This window comes from Pteropus vampyrus, unplaced genomic scaffold (genome assembly GCF_000151845.1).
Source record: "Pteropus vampyrus isolate Shadow unplaced genomic scaffold, Pvam_2.0 Scaffold464, whole genome shotgun sequence".
Lineage (NCBI taxonomy): Eukaryota > Metazoa > Chordata > Mammalia > Chiroptera > Pteropodidae > Pteropus > Pteropus vampyrus.
This window is the reverse complement of record NW_011889245.1, coordinates 27,950-44,481: the sequence shown is the minus strand read 5'-3', so window position 1 is coordinate 44,481 and position 16,532 is coordinate 27,950. Positions and strand designations below refer to the sequence as shown.

At 50.7% G+C, this 16,532-nt stretch overlaps 1 protein-coding gene across 1 annotated transcript in view; it reads right to left on the bottom strand.

Annotated features, from left to right (window-relative positions):
* The window catches only part of LOC105306913 (CUB and sushi domain-containing protein 1-like), a 185,200-nt gene that overhangs the window by 162,164 nt on the left and 6,504 nt on the right, over window positions 1–16,532 (bottom strand). The window contains exons 3-4 of the mRNA XM_023524454.1: window positions 4,956–5,147; window positions 6–14 (exon numbers count right to left, since the gene is read on the bottom strand). Of these exons, the coding sequence (XP_023380222.1) occupies window positions 6–14; window positions 4,956–5,147 (201 nt within the window). The remainder of the gene's footprint in view (window positions 1–5; window positions 15–4,955; window positions 5,148–16,532) is intronic.

The window sequence follows — 16,532 nt, the reverse complement described above, 5'->3', positions numbered from 1 at the left end:
CCCGCCGCACGCAGCTGTCACAGAGGGGGGCATTCGGGAGAGAGAATAATGTCACAGAGTGAGCTGAGGTGTCGCACGTCCTCACAGACACCACGTGTCGGCTCATCAGACAACTACCCAGCTGAAACTTAGGGCCCTGCACGTGTCCCTTGCTAATGTTAACGAACTTGACATAAGGTCCCATCTCATTTTGGGGGAGAGTTGTCCCCTGCTGGCTAATGTGGTTTACTTCCTGTCATTTTAAGCTCTACCCGGTTGCAGTGGACAGGCAGCCACGCGCACCTGTAACGCACAGGGTACCCGCCCCAGTGAAACCTGGGTAGAAGGACGAACCCACGAACGTGACCTCATGGTGGTGTTAACGCTTTGGCCGTTTCTATGCCTCACGACTCATTGCTCACTCATCCTGGGAAGGGCGCTTCGCGGGGTGCAGTGACTCTCTCTATCTTTTGCTCACAGCTACGATCGTGAGAAACGTTCAGGAAGTACTTGCTGAATAAATCAACACATGTCATTCCGTATACTTCTCACAGTCCTCTGAGACATGTAGAGCTCGCGATATTTTCCTCGCATTTCAAAATGACAAAAGCTAACACACCGTTTAGTGATGTCTCGGCAAACGCATCCGGAACGCAGCAGAGCTAGAACATTAATCTCTAAAAACACGATGTGATCACGATGCTCAGGATACTTTACGATGAGAGAGAAGCGTTTTAGGCGATGACAATACATTTAGTTTGTTTCTGCAGTGAACACATTTTAATTAAACGTGTTCGCCTTTATGTTAGTAAGTTAATAATTATGTAGTTCAGGGCGGATAACAGGCAAGGCGATTATTGTTCTTGAACCTGAAAATGGTTGGGACTGTTTCATTTATTAGACAGGATTCCTGTTAAATTTTCCGTCACATGCAAAGTGGGAACACACCGTGAAATTCATAAGTATTCCCATTTTGCATATAAGCAGAAATATGCTAGGCTTAACGTTATTCATCTCCAATACTGTGCTTTGTCGCTGAGTTGTTTTTAAAAATCGCCCCAATTATATTATAGTATCCCCCTAAACTATATATCTTCGTTCACCCCATCGATCATTTAGGAAAAAACGTAAGTAGAGAAAGATATATCCTAGTGGATGGTTTTTTTCCACATATGCCAAAAAATGACTTTTTTATAACTAGGATGAAAGTACGTGCTTTGCAATTTTCTGTGATGAGCATGTATTTAAATACTCACTCGACGCACCTGAAAACTTAATTTTCCACAAGAACTCTAACAGATTCTAGGACTTTCGGCTATAATTTCAGTCTCATCAAAGGCAAACTCTGAATAATATCATAGAAAAATCTTTATAATGAATTCTTCAGCTATACACTCGAGAGTAACATGATGTCATTTTCACACGCTTCCCTAGGAGGCGGTTTTATTTTAAGAAACCGTGTGGACAGGTTTGTCTAGCGGGCTCTCTCGGGACAGCGGAAGCCCATGCTGGCAGCAGGGAGCAAAGGAGGGGGGGACAGGCACTGGAGGGAACAAGGTGCCAGGGTGAGGAGAGGCCGCTCCAGGCAGAGAGAAAAGATGACAGATTCAGGACACGGGCTACGGGCACCGTCGGCAGGGAGAGTTCGGGATGAGACTCAAATACGGATTGGAAAGCAGCGCGGAGAGGGCTTGTCTGCTGCCCAGACCCGGGGGGCACCCCCTGAGGGCGTCGGGAAGCGCCCCCGAATCCGGCAGCTGTCAGGCTGCGTCCGTGTTCTTTTGTGGCTGGTGCTCCCCCATCTCGGTTTCACCTGGTTTTAATTAAAGAGCTTGCGACATATGCTGGGTAGGATTAGAACACGGTGTAAGAGGCGAGCCAGCCCCCCTGGGAAATCCTCCCGCGGGAATGGCCGCAGAGATGACATCCACAAACTCACATCCCCGCGGCACCCCCTGCTGACAGCTTGGGGCCCCGCTCCCCACGGGTGCTGACGACCCGGGCACCCAGGGCTGAGGCTGGACCCCTGGAGGGAGCATGTCGCTACCTCTGCACGGATCACTTCAAGCTCCTCTCCCTCAAGTGGGGCGAGAGGGTCTCGGAACAGCCTCCTCGTAGACTGGGCCAGGTGCTGCCACCAAACACATGTCCACAAACTTGGGATAAACCTTTTTGAGGATTTGGACCCAGAGGACGGGCATTGGGGGTTACGTGAGAAAGTTAAAACGATGGAGATTTCCGGGCCCGCTTTGCTCATTGTTGGAAGGCAGCGAGTGTCCTCTGGTCTGCAGAGTTCGTTTCTTAAGACTCTGCTGAAAATGCCAAAAGGAGCCGCCTCCACCTCTGGCGTCCGTGGGGGAGTAGAGAGTGAGGTACCCGAGCGGACGAGGAGAAGAACGAGCGAACGACAGGCTGCTGAAAACATGCGCGACGCAGAAACAGGCGGGGGGTCGAGATGTTATAAACGGGAAAGCAAGAGAAAGAACAGCGAATAAGAAGAGAGAAAACACTAATAATGAGAGAGAAGAAAGGCGTCAGCAGGCCAGCCAGGAAAAGACAAATTCTAACAGCCAAAGGGAATACGAGACCATGCAGAGTCGAACCTCGCTGTTAATTTAAAATGCCCATCAAAACACCAAGACGTCATCACTTTCTGCTCTACCGAATGACGAGATTAAGAAATGTCGGATGCACTGTTTTTTCTTGGTCAAGGGAAACAGACACTCGCACACGGCCGATGGCCACGCCAGTGGGTGTAACTTTCTGAAAGTTCTGAAACATGTTTTTAAAGCCCGAGAAATGTTCTACATGTGTGTAGAACTATGTCACTCATAAATAACCATGGGTGTGTTTGCAAGCGCGTTCACGGCAGCGGTCTTCACAGCAAGGACAAGCTTGACACCACCTAACTGCATGAGAAGGGGCTGGTGGCCTCCCCGTGGCCCAGCCAAACAGAGGCACCGTGTGGGCACTCAAACCAGCTGGTAGAAAACACACAACATGAAAACGATGCCTATCGTGCCCTGGTAAGGAAAAAGCACAATTTGCAAAATAGTCGAGTAGGATGCTGTCATTTAGAAATGCTTAAAAAACAGACTATAAATACATAAAATAATTATAAAGTTTACTGATGCATGTTTATGTTTACAGTAATTGCCTTCAGTTGAAGAGATGTCAGTTTTTACCTCCTCTTTTTTTAACGATAGTTTATAAAACTTCTGCAATAAACGTATTAGTTTTTAAATAAGGAAAACTTTAAAACATAAACTAAAAAGGTGTCTCGAATCAGCAGAATAGAATTTCCGTGAGTGAGCATTAAGTCGGGGTCAGCGGACACCCTAAGGGACATGGTCCTGACAGGACAGAGCCTCGTTTCTGGGGGAAAATGTTTACAATGTGGAAAAGGATCACGTCCACTTATTCTCACACAGCCGTCTCGCTGTCATGTAACGCTTCTGCGGCAGAGGTTTGGCCACCAACATAGTTGATGCGCATTGCCTGCTGGTGACTTTAGCTTGTCCTTGGAGCTGATATGCAGGACGCCTGAGGTCTGACCTCTTGTCTTTGCTGGGGACAGGTTACCTCGTCACCAGTCAAAACTAGGTAACTAAGAGATGAACCCATGAAAGACGACCGAGTCCTTGAAAATATGGTCACATTTTATAAGGGTTTAAATGCACGTCCACTGCAAAATTACTTTTAGGGGATTAACTGCTTGTTGCATTGCTTTTGAATGTACGTCCCCATATGTTTAAAATCATGCAAAATGGGGACCACAAATGTCTTTTCTTATTTAAAAATAGGCCAACGGTTTACTGTGATTGCTGCATTTATAGGTAATTCTACCACTTGACAGAAGAAGCAGGTGGAAAACTGCCCAGTCTCCTGGCGACTCAGCTTGAGATAGAAAACAAGACCAGGCACACCAAAGCCACGCTGTGAAGGCGGCAGACGGCGGGGACCGCGCAGCCCTGTGACAGGCGGACGCGACAGCCCGGGGGCTACCACAGCCCCGCCCCGCCAGAACACGGTCAGCACATCTCGTAAGCCGAGGGCTGCATGTCCCCGCTCGACAGGGCCCCCAGGACCTCTCCACTGCTGCGTGTGACAATAAAAGCCATTTAAGGTGACGACCCCCCCTCGAGGTCCCGCTATGGCCCGTGAACTATGTGCTTATCATTGTATCACTTTCTCCCTTAGCAGATTCATTACATTTTGTATTTTTTCAATCAGATTATATAAAGTACGGATTAAACTATGACAGTTCATTAAGATCATAAAGTTTAGCAGAGTTTCTTTTTAACATTAAGGTGAAGTACGATAAATGGTATTTATGGCAAAATACTTAATTGAATGAAAGGAGTGTCGACGTGTAACTACTGTTTAATATAAAAATATGCCTTTCCCTAAAACCACATTTGTGATAGAGTATCTTGGATGGTTATTTAAACTAAAGTCTGCAAAACCAATTGCCATCCTTTTAATAAGGTCAAACTATTAAAAAAAAAATAGCGGATTTCAGAAACAACTTTCTCTTTTTTGTCTAACATTTTGATAAACTCAGTATAATTTCTAGTTTTCAAAATTCTATTAAAATGTAGCGATATAGAAAAACCATCTAAAAAGAGAAAGTACTTTTTACTGAGTAGGTTACGCTTAAGGGCATATTTCTGTGTTAAAAATTAGAATAGCGAGGTCAGGGTTATGCATTTTCCGCCACCCAGAATTGTAAATTACAGTAATTCGATCCATATTTTTACAAGATTTGTTAAGGATAGGAAGTGTTAGGTAAATGTCAATTACTGTATATTAAGGAAACTGCCTCCTTTATTTCAGCTAATAAAATAGAGTGGAAAGGTTCCCGATGAAATTTCAGTGGTTTCAGAGAACCAGAGCGCGCGCACGAGACGCTTAAGAGACACCTGCGGAGCGCTGCCAAGCGAGCGGGCCCTCGCCGGCTCCCCGCGGCGCGGTACCTATGCACGTCGGGGGGTCCGGCTGCCAGAAGAAGCGGCTGTCCAGCTGCACACACGTGATTTTGGCTTGTCCTTGGAGCTGATAGCCAGGGTCGCACTGGAAGGTGACAGCGTCTCCGGGCTCCCTGCTGTCGCCATAGCGGGAGCCGTTCTGAGGCATTCCCGGGTCGTTGCAGGTGGACGCCACGGACGCTGCAAAGACAAGACGACAGCAGGTCACGTGCGGGGCGCGCACAGCGCTCTCGCCGGCACCGCGCACCGTCCGGCCACACGGGGGCGCGCTGGGCACCGGCCCCGCACTGCGCTTGCTTGGGACCGATGCTCGCAGAATCTTGTCGCAAACGCAACCGGTTACGAAAGGTCAAGGAGTTGCATCGTGCTGAAGTTAGCACGCACTCACACGCACACACACACACAGAGACACACACACGTTCCCATCTGACTTTTTTCATTAACAATACCTCAATCAAAATGCACACCACGACTGAAATTTATTATTTTAACATGTCATTGTTTTAAACTTTCTTTCATTGTACTTCTCTATTATTGTTTTGTTCACACGTAGTCCGCCATTTACACAGTGTATCGTGACATACTCATATTTATATTCTCTTTTGTCATTTAAACTCTTACAGTCTGATCTGATAATAAATCCAGCATCTTATGGGAACTGAAGTTTCCGAGATTTGAACTTGCACTTCCGTTCTTGGGACTTGACCTGTAGAGATTCTCTGAGATCTGCTCTGAAGGTGCTTTCATGCCGAGGGCTCACACTCCCTGCGCCGTGGGCCCGGGGCACGAGGCGTGTCTACCGGCTTACGGCAAACGCTCAGCTGGAGGCGCTCTGGACCAAGCAGATGGCGTGTGGTTACGAGTTCTACATATCTATGTTTAGATCCCTATTCCCATTTATCTACCTCTCTGTCATCTGTCATTTATCTGTCTCCCTCCCTCCCTCCCTACCTACTTACTCTCTCTCCCTCTCTCTCTACCTGTCTATTTCTCTTCCTCTCTCTGTGTGCTGCTTTCTCTCTCTCCATCTTGCCCTCTCTGCCTATTCTCCCTTATACTGCGAGCAGGGCCCCTGTGGAATTCTAGCTGTAGCGAGGGCACCCAATCATACTGCCAATATCAGAAAGGTCTTAGACTTCACTTCTCATTCCCTAGGCCAAGGGGACTCTCGAAAGGGAAGCTCGGCCACCAGGGAGCGACCGACGGATGCCAGCAGGACAAAGCCAGCTTCAGAGCTTCGTCACCTTTCTACATATCACATCATTTTGGGGACTTTGAGGATTCCTCATTTTCTTGCAGGCTTGGTGATGCATTTTAAAAGGCTACAACGAATTTCGCCCAGCACTTTGAGTGTGCTTTCAGAGGATCGTTTCATTCTGCCACGCTGGGCACTGACGCCCTCCATGACACTTACGTCTGAACAGTGGGGTGTTGGGCATGGCACACCTGTCACCATTGCGGTGGCTGTTACGAGTGCCAGCGTTGCGAGGGGGAGATTTTACTTGGAAACGGAGTTCTCAGTGCACATCATGAAGGAAAGAGGTGCTTGGGGTTCAGAGCTGGTTCTGGGTGGGGGAGGGGGACGAGGATGGGAAGCTCCACACCTGAGCCACCGCAGGAGAGCGTGGAGGGTCCCACTGCCACCCGCAGCGAAAGTCAGAAGACAGGGCAGCGAGCGAGCTCGTCGCCCCAAAGTGGACGGGCCTAGTGGTGGGATGAAGGTGGACTCGAGCACGCAGAGCCGATGGTGAGGAGGTCACGGCTGTAGCCACACATTTCCTCATGCAGGACGGTATGTCGCCAGCATCACGGCCAGAGTCACAAGCAGGCGGCCACCACCCAGGCAACACGGTGGCGCTCGTGGTGAGCTGGCACTGGACACACGGCCCTGAGTTTACCACTCACGTGTAATGTCTGCCTACGCTCGACCTTTGCCGAGATTCCTCCAGGCTTCAGAAAACGAATCATAAGAAATCCTAGTGCACATTTATAGTGCTGTCCATGGTGCTGAGTCCCACACCCTCGAAGGAGCTCGTCCTTGACTCGAATGGCGGGCACACGTGATTACGTGTCCACTTCCAAATGATCATTTCTGTCAGTTACATATGTAGCATTAACATAATTAAAATAAATACAGAGTATTAAAGAGTTGTTTCATTTTTTCATTGTTTAATTATTACATAGTAATATTTGTAGTAAACATTCATAGCAATATTCATGTAACGAAATAAGTGCATGGTGTTGAAATAAATTAATAAAAAAAATTTAGAAGGAAGCCAAGGGGCTCAGGGACAGAAACCTCCCTGTTAATTTTAAAAATATATATGTTTCTATTACTTTCCAATCTTTTATTCAATATTTATTAAAAACAGCCACATTACCCAATAAAGGAGCGGTACACAAAGGTGCCCTGACTTTGTGCACATGGAATAATTTCAGAGGACACGTCAGCCTCGCAAAGCAGGTGTCTGCAGTGTGTTTCTGGGAGCTGCATGGCGGAGCGTGATCAGCAGGCGCCAGGCACCCCAGCTTCCGCTGACAGTGTCCCACCGCACAGAAAGGAGCAAGGCTCAGAGAGGTCCTACGGTGACGAAGCCCGTTTTCTAAAAAACTAGTTTAATTTTATGAAATCTAGAGTACCTAAATTTATGTAATCACAGAGCACATTTTTCCCAACAAACCTTTTAAAATCTTTCCAAATAAAGACGCACAGACGTTCGGTACGTGACACGCCAGCTCGCCCTAATGGTTGCGTGTCCTTTAATGCTATGAGGTCTAATTCATTTTTGAAATTACATTTTCAACTTTTAAACTGAATTTCCATTTGGAATATTAATAATAATAATAGAGAGCTCCATTAAAAAGCCATATGCCCATATATATGTTACATGATAAACAGAAATACTGCATCTGCATAATTAGCCAAGCTGAGGACAAGGGCAGAAGAACGTGAGCTGCAGTAAAATGGTCCTGGGCTGTGCTCAGACGGGACACGGGCCTTTGCTCATGCAGCTCAAAGATTATTTGAAATTACCAGTGAAGCGACCGCTAAGGCTTAGTCAAACGGGAATGAAGCCCAAACTCGTTTTCCTTTCAGAATTACGAAACAGAAATAAAAAGTTCCTCAGGTTACCTAAATAAACTTGAAAAAACAGCAAGACTTGAGAAGGAACAGAGCAAAACAATTTTAAACAACGCAGCGGGAGAGAAGCGTGTCGCTCGGTCCCTCAAGAAGAGTCATTTCATTGTCCCCTGGCTACTACGACTTGCGGGAAGGTGTTCCTGGCAAAGGCAGCGGACCCGTCCAGAGACAGGGACCAAGGCCCCCCGGGCCGTCCCTCTGGGCTCGGACACTGCTTCTCCTCCATCCGGGCCACCCGGAGGCGTCGACGGAGCACAGGACGGTTTTCCTCGTGATTCTTTTCTTTTATGTGCCACGACATACCTTTCACTCATTTTTCTCTTAAATTTTTTTTCTCCAAATGGGATTTTTGTGACTCTGAACCTTCCTAGTCTCTTGTCATAAAAAAATAAAAGAAGAAAAATAAAAAAGGTTTTTTTTTGGATGCTCCATCTTCTCCCTTTATTACCTTAGAAGGAGAAGGTGCTGGACCTCGGCTGACGAATAGTGTGTTTGCCAACTTCCCACAGAGTCCCGGGACACTTCGAGTCCTAAAGACACGTTCTGCAGCCCAGTGCAGGGCAGAGTTGTCCCCACTACCTGTCCTCCGGATCCGGTCAGTGGGGGACGGTCCAAGCACGTGCTCCACTTAACCTGGAGGCCCAGGGCCCCGCCCGAGTGGGTGCCCGCAGCACTCTGACAGCTCGGGGCCACTGCGTAAGGGCCTGGCCTGGACGCGAATCCCTTTCCAATTACAGTCAGTCATTGCCGACCCTGGGGACCCTCTGGAAAATATATGTCAAGTTGTGTTCTTTCTACATTCTACACAAACAAAAATCATGAACTTGGGCCACGTCCTATTAAATGCATAAAGTCCTCCTTGCATTTTTGGGAACATCATGTAAGAATACATTTATGGGACAACGTGGATGCACCCTGAGGGTATTATGCTAAGTGAAATGAGGCCTGTGTTGGGCGCCCGGTGAGACAATTTGGGGGGGGGGCTGTTCCGCTCCTTCTTTCAGTTGCTGGAGTCAGCTGGTACAACCTTAGAACCCAGGGGGCCACTTGAGCTGTCCTCTCCGTCATGCGAACGCAGGGCAGGGCCCCGCTGCCCTGGAGGAGGGCCACCTTTGGTTTTGACAGGGACAGCCCTTCTAAAGGTCAGCTCCTCCTGGGGAGGAGCGTTTAGCTTGCATAAGCATCCTTTGTGTGTGGGGAGGTACATGTCCAGCCCAGTGCAGGAGATTCTACATGAGGGAGGGGTGCGGGAGCACCTCGTCCCAGGTCACCACTCAGAGGGGAAGTCAGGGGGACAGGATGAAGCCGACACAGTCTGGACAGGAGAGCGTTGGCAGAGGCGGGCTGAGTCGGCCTTGAAAGTGGCTGAGGGTCTGAGCCTCGTGGGACCCTAGGGGGTGAGCTGACAAGAGCCCGTTCTTTGGGGAACAAGGATGAAGGATGAGAGTGGACATTCCAGCTCCGGGCATCCTCGGACACCCACGGAGGCGGACGGAGGCGACATCAGTGTTTGAGGCTCACAGCGCAGGGCGCACGGAGTCACGCGGGCTCCCAGGCGGGGCGCTCAGCCCTGCCGCCCCCAGGGCCCGACCCCGGCGGAGTGTGCAGGCCGTAGCTTTGGCTCTCGGACACGTCGAGGTGCTGACAGGGGCAGGAAGGGGTTTCAGAGATCTGTGTGCTCAGGAGGAGAGTGGCCACCACGTGATTTCGTTTGTGAAACAGACCGTAGCGTCACGAATTAATTCCTGGATTAAATAATTACTCATTTGCTACTTTTCCATCTCTGCGAACAGCACACAAGGGCAGCAGAAGACGCCATCCTGAAATGTGCCTCTTTGGCAGAAGGAATATTTTAAGCTGATTATTTTGAAAAAACAACAGAAACAGGAGAAGCTCTGAAAACAGAGTCCAAGGTCCCATTTTCTGAGAGAAATGAAGGGAAATCCTGCTTGCGAGGGGGTCCCCTCTCTGCACCCCCTCTCTGCACCGGGAAGAGCACCTGCGCTGGGGGGGGTACAGAGCTGGGAGGGAGTGTAGGTGGAGGGGGGCGCTGGGGGGTACAGGGCGGAGGGGAGACACCAGGAGGCCAGAGCTGGGGGCGGGGCGAGCAGAGAGCGTCCGACCTGCGTATCTCCGCGGTGGCCGCGAGGCTTTCGGATGCTGCGCGCGCAGGACACGGGGAGAAGGGGCGCCGCGGCGGGCAGGGCTCCTCCGCCGCGTCTCACGCCGTTGTCCAAAAGTGGGACAGGAAACCAGTGAAAGCGAACCGAGGAGCTCCGCGGGCCAGGGAGGGGTCAGCGCACGGAAACGCACGCGTCTGTGGGGCGGAGAGATTGGGGTGTGTGTTGCTGGGCTGTGGACCCGAGCGCCCTGGTCTCTTAGGGGCCGGCCTGGCTGCGCCCCGGGTCCCAGCGACGACACGCGCACCCGCCACGTCGGCCACCGCTTTGTGACGTGCTGTCACCTTCCCAGCGGGAGGGAGGGCCCTGTCAGCACGAGCTCGGGCACCGCGGGCATTTCTGCCCGCATCCCTGCCCCACATCCCTGCCCGCATCCCACACCCGCATCCCACACCCGCATCCCACACCCGCATCCCACACGTGCATCCCTCCCCGCATCCCTCCCCCACATCCCTCCCCGCATCCCACACCCGCATCCCTCCCCAGCGCCTAGATTGTCCAGGCTGCTCGGAGTCAGTCACCCGACTGCGGGACGAAGGGCGCGCGCATTCATGGGACTTTTCCCAGGGTTTTGGCTGGAACAGCCCGGAACGCGAGGGTTTTGTTTCGTTGACTCCGTCTGGACACACTCAGCACCCCGCCTGGCCAGCTACGGGCACCCGGGAAGAGCCGCTGGTTGACCGGACGCAGGAAGGAAAAAATCAACATGTACGTGGGCTTCATGGACTTGGAAGCGCCAGGCTTCTCCGCACCGTGTTGGGGTCGCCGACTCTGAGAGACGGGTCATTTAGTTACGAGTTTACGCATCGCTCGCGGTGACCGGTTAGATGCGCATTTCTCCCCCGGGTCAGCGCGTGAGCGTGTCCGAAACTTTCATGTGTGCGTAGCTGAGATACCGGAGTTTCTATCCCGTCCCCAGATGTCCTGAGCCGGTGAGTCTGATGCAAACATGAAGCTGTAACTTTACTTCTGCGTTTAAGGGTCTCACACGAGTCTGTAAACTGCGGCCGCTGTCCCGTGGGACTGCCCGCGAGAATGGACTTTATTTTTAAATGGTCGAAAGCGTTGAAAGACGAGCACTGTTTCCTGACGTGAGGGATTCAAAGGTCCGGTCTGCACCTGAGACGTCAGCGGTGCCCGGCCGCGGCCACCGGTCCCTGCGCTGCCGCGGCTGCCTCTGCTCCCCCACGGGGAGCCGGGCACTGGCGGCCTGGACGGCGGGCGCCTGCCCAGCCCACGGTCCCTGCGGTACGACGCTGCAGAAAGCGCTTGTGGCCGCCAGGGCAGATGATGAGCGGACGGCGACGCCGCCCGCCTTGGTTTGTTTTTACACAGGAAACGTCATCACGTTGATCCCCGCGTCCCTGAGGTAAACGATCGGATGGAGCTCCTCATGCCCCGGCCAAGTTATCATTCAGGCTGGAGCCCGACATGCGACAGGAAACGCCCCCTCTCGGGTCTCGGCCTGCACCGTACGGGGGACGCACTGACCAGTGGCCAAGCTCGGTGCCTCGACGGCCGAGGAAGCCCGAGGGAGCACGCAGACGGAGCGACACTCGCACGTCGGGGCGTCCGCTGCAGCCCAGGCTCTGCATTTTAGGATGTGGGGCTCAGTTCTACAAAGGTCACCTGCTCCAGTCTCAGAGTCTCAGAGTCGTGCCTGCAAACACCAGTGCTTCGATGCAGAGACATCCCATGCCTGAGACTGGCCCCCAAGGAGTAGGGCGGGGACAGCCCCGGCGCGGGGTGGGGGGCCCGAGGGGCTGTTGAAAGCCGTCCAGGCGCTGAGCGGCAGACGGGAGGGGACGACACAGCAGCCCGGCCTCGACCCCGCACGGAAATGACTCGCAGGAAGCGGACGCGCAGCCAGCGGGGGACGCTGTGGACCTTTCTGGAGAAATGACAGGTGCGGGAAGAAAATCTCCGGGACTCGGGGCTGGGCAGGGCGTTCTCGGATGACAAAAGCGCAGTCCGCAAAAGCAGAACGCGGTCGATACCACCTCATCCATCAGGACTGAGAAACTGCTCCGTGAGAGTCTTCGGTCGAAGGATAAAAAGACGAGACACAGACTGGGAGAAAATGCTGGGAAGAAGCCACGCATCTGACGATGGACTAGGAGCTGACGCATATAGAGAGAAGACTCAAGATGCGCGTGTGCGCACACGCGCACACACGCGCACACGCACACGTGCACACGCACACGCGCACACGCGCACGCGCACACGCACACGCACACGATCCAGCCAGAAAATGGTCAACGGGCATGACGGAACATTTAGCGAGTAAACACGCGCATTTACGTTACATATCAGCAGCTACTAGAAGCACAAAGGGACATCGCTGCCCTGCTACGGACGGACGCAGCGCACCACGGTGACGACGCAGACACTTCCGCGTGGCACTCCGGAAAAGCTAAACGTTCAACTGCCCTTCGACCCAGAAATTACATGTCTGGGCGTTTATCCCAGAAAAACGAAAACATGTTCACGCGTGAATGTCTCTAGCAGCTTGATTCACCATGGTCCCCAAGTAGAAATGACCCCGATATCCACCAGTGGGTGAATGGTGGACCAGCGGGCGCATCATCCTGTGACCACCAGCCAGTGACGGGAAGGGACGCCCATGTAGGCAGGTGGTGTCCCCGTGCGTCTCGTGGCACCATGCCGACTGAAAACCTTGGTCCCAAGAGACCACGCCCTGCCCGGCCCCTTTCACCTAATGTTTTTGAAATGACAGGTGTCGGGTTAAGCCGGGGCTGGGGCAGGGGACCCGGGTACCTGCCATGTGGGGCGCTGTGCGCATGGCCCGCCCACGGTCAGCGTCCCGCCTGTGGCCCGGGCTCTGGCACGCTGTTATTGCTGCTGGGAGGTGTGCAGAGGGGTCTGGTTCTCACAGCAGCGTGTGAGTGTGCAATTACTGCTCAAGATGAAGTTCGTTTTTTCTTTAAAAGTGAACACTGCGATTCGGATATACATATAGTATCTGAATTATGTATGAGTGCAAGCAAATTTAAATTTAAAATTATTTTTATTATGTGAATGTGGTGAATACACATTTTTAATTTCCTAGCTCTAAAGGATTATCAGGACTCAGCACAGAATCATGAATTTCTGCACGTTCCTTCACGACAGAAAGCAACATGGGTTTCACGCTCGCCAAAGCCTTGGTTAAGTGTGGGCAAGTGTGAAGATGCACACTGTACAGCAGGGGCTCCCAACCCCTGGGCCGCAGACAGGGATCAGTCCATGGCCTGTTAGGAGCCGGGTCGTACAGCGGGAAGGGAGCAGCAGGTGAGCCTGAGAAGCTGCATCTGCATCTGCGGCCGCTCCCCAGCACCAGCATCACCGCCTGGGCTCCGCCTCAGATCACCAGGCGTTAGATGCTCACAGGAGCCCCGGTCCCTGGTGCCACAAAGGCTGGGGACTGCTGCTGTACACCGTCTGTTTCACCTGCCCCCGGGGACGATGACCATTTCTCTTGGAACAACAACAAAAAATTAACCAAGTAGAAACTTCTCACCAGAGAACACAATTGCTATTTACATAAGAGGTTTTATCAACGCTGTTTCTGTTAGCCAGCAGGGAGCGGGAAAAGGCCCAGGATTCCTCAGACGGGTATGCTAAAAGTTCTGAACGCATGGAAGATTTTAGTTTGTCAGTGGAAGCCCAGCTATTAAAACAGATATGTACACAGAAAGAGGGGCGTTATTATAAAAAAATGTTAACTATCCCTTATGACTTGCTTCTCGAGGGTTCTCTACACCAATGTCTCAACAGAGAAAAATTTGCTTTCACGGTCTTTATACTTAACAAGAAGCTAATAGCTATGAAAACATGTCTTAAGTATACTATCAGACATAAGTCTAAATTGAATGCTGCCGTTAAAAAAACTTCAATATGCAACAGAAATGTCAATCACTTTGATTTTGCACAATAGGGAGTGTGAATTTCATTAACGCAAATGTCTGAATCCCATGAAAATGTTCCGTGCTAGTTAAATCTGCAATAATTCAAGAACTGTTGTGGACACGGCAGCTACTAAGCTGGGCAGCAAAACCCTCTGCCTAACATTTTCACTTCTGAACCCCGGTGTCACTCACTTTTTATAATGATTGTCCTTACGCTTTTCCTGCTGCTTAATCAAATTTTATAGTTGGATTTCGATCTATTTGTATAGCATTGGATAGTTGTTTGACATTAACTCGTTTAAATTGTTTTGTTAACTCTTTAAATTAACTCAAAGAGCCTCAAAATCAGTTATCGTAAAGGGGTCTATAATCGATGTCCTATTAGGGAATAACTACAAATCAAATTATTTTTCTATTTCTTGAAAATAAATGTTTTGATATTTATTTGCTTGCTATGAAACTATGTTTTTGAGATATGGGAACCCCATATTTGTAAAAATTAGACATGTTAAAAGTGTGCTTCAAAAAGTTTTTAAAAGACTTAAAAATGTAGCAAAATAACAGACCTATAAAATTCTGTTTTGTGTCCTGATACCACGGAAGGAACCTTCATTCAGTTATTAAAAAAAATTGTAGTTTCTTTATCGCAAAAGTGAAGATCAAATTAAAATCTTCAACCCTCACCCTCCAAAGATGCTTTTCTAAACATCTATCCACATCAGTAATCATGATTAAATTGGTTCTCAGCTTCTGATAGGTGTGAACAATACAATCTGTGTATTGGCACAAGACAGACTTGAGTAAATAATCACTATCAGAGTTTTCATTAAGTCTTCTGCACATTCCTCCCTTCTTTATTGATGATAAATGCATGAGTAACAATGTCAACATGGCACAGGAACCTCAGGCGGCTGCGGCCAGCCAGGATCTGATACTGTAACATTAGCACGTTAGAGGCCTATCTCCTTGTTTACTCTCCTCCCTGGTTCTAAGTCGGAGCTTCTCTACCCACACGCCTTCCTGGCAGGTGTCAGGGGACTCGTGCTGGTGTTGGTTTGACTGAGTGGTGTGAAGCGGGCGGAGGAGAGGAAGTGCCTGATGTGGGAGCCGTGGACGGGATCGTTTGTCACATCGCTCTCCCCTGAGCCGGGGGGACCCCGGAAAGGAGAAGAAATAATACGGATCCCTCGTGTTTGGGGAGGTCTGATAAATCGGAGTGCGCTTGGGTCCCTCACCTTTGAGAGCAGTCCTCGTCCAGACTGTGGAGGCCAAAGGAGGTGAAACCCTAAGTTAACCGAACCAGCGTGGGAATTGTCGCCGGTGAGTTTAAGGCAGTGGCTTACGTTCGCGCTGAGCTGGCAGAGTTGGGGCACAGCCCAAGGCCATACTGTGCCTCCGTGACACCTGCTCTAAAATTTATGTAACATTACGTGTGTGCGTGCTTTTGAGACTTCTGCTGAAGGACTGTGCAGTTCGTCGCAGTTCGAGTGAGTCTTATAAAGCTTAAGATGCGGTGTGTGTGTCTCTGTATCTCCCCTTGGGCTCGATGATAGAGTTGCTAATGTGTGAATAGTCTGCGGTCTCCTTAATCATCCTAAACGCTGCCGGGCACATTGCTCAGTCCGCACCTCAAATGTGCTTCAACTGCCTCAACGAGAACGTGGTTTATCTGGAGGGGAAACTTTAAGCCACTTTAAAATGCAATTTGACACACATCTATAGGGTAATTGCTCTTGTGGTTGGAACCATTCTAAGGACTGTAAATATCAGAGTGGAAATATCTTAAAAATAATCAATTCATTTAGGAAATTCACCGTGTCACTAGAATCAATAGCTAAAAAAATAAAACTAAGAAGAAAACATAGACACATACGCAATAAACAAAAAAAATAAATTAGCAAAGACAAAACACCATTAAGTGTCAAACGTAAAGCGGAGAATAAATAAGTAATTAGAGCGAAATATCTACGCGGCCTGGACACGAGAGGGGTCAGCGACAAGCAGGAAGCCGCGCGACTAGCCGTGGTGACATTGGGACGTGGGGGGGGGGACCGTGAGAGTCGCGTCAGTGGGTTCTCGTCCGTCTCCCCAAAGCCGTGCCACTCACCGCAGACGGCAGGAGCAGGCGGAGGGTGCGGAACGGGGACAGAGCTGCGGGCAGCGGGGGGACGACGGGAGGACGGGCTGCAGGCTGGAGCGGAGGGACGGGCGGACCAGGCCGGGCGGGGCAGCCGCGAGCTCGTGTGACGGGCGGGGAGGCCTTTTACTCTGCAGTGAGTGAGAGCGGAGACGGGCCCACCTGGCTGGGCCTGCTCGCCGCCACGAGGCGTGTCCC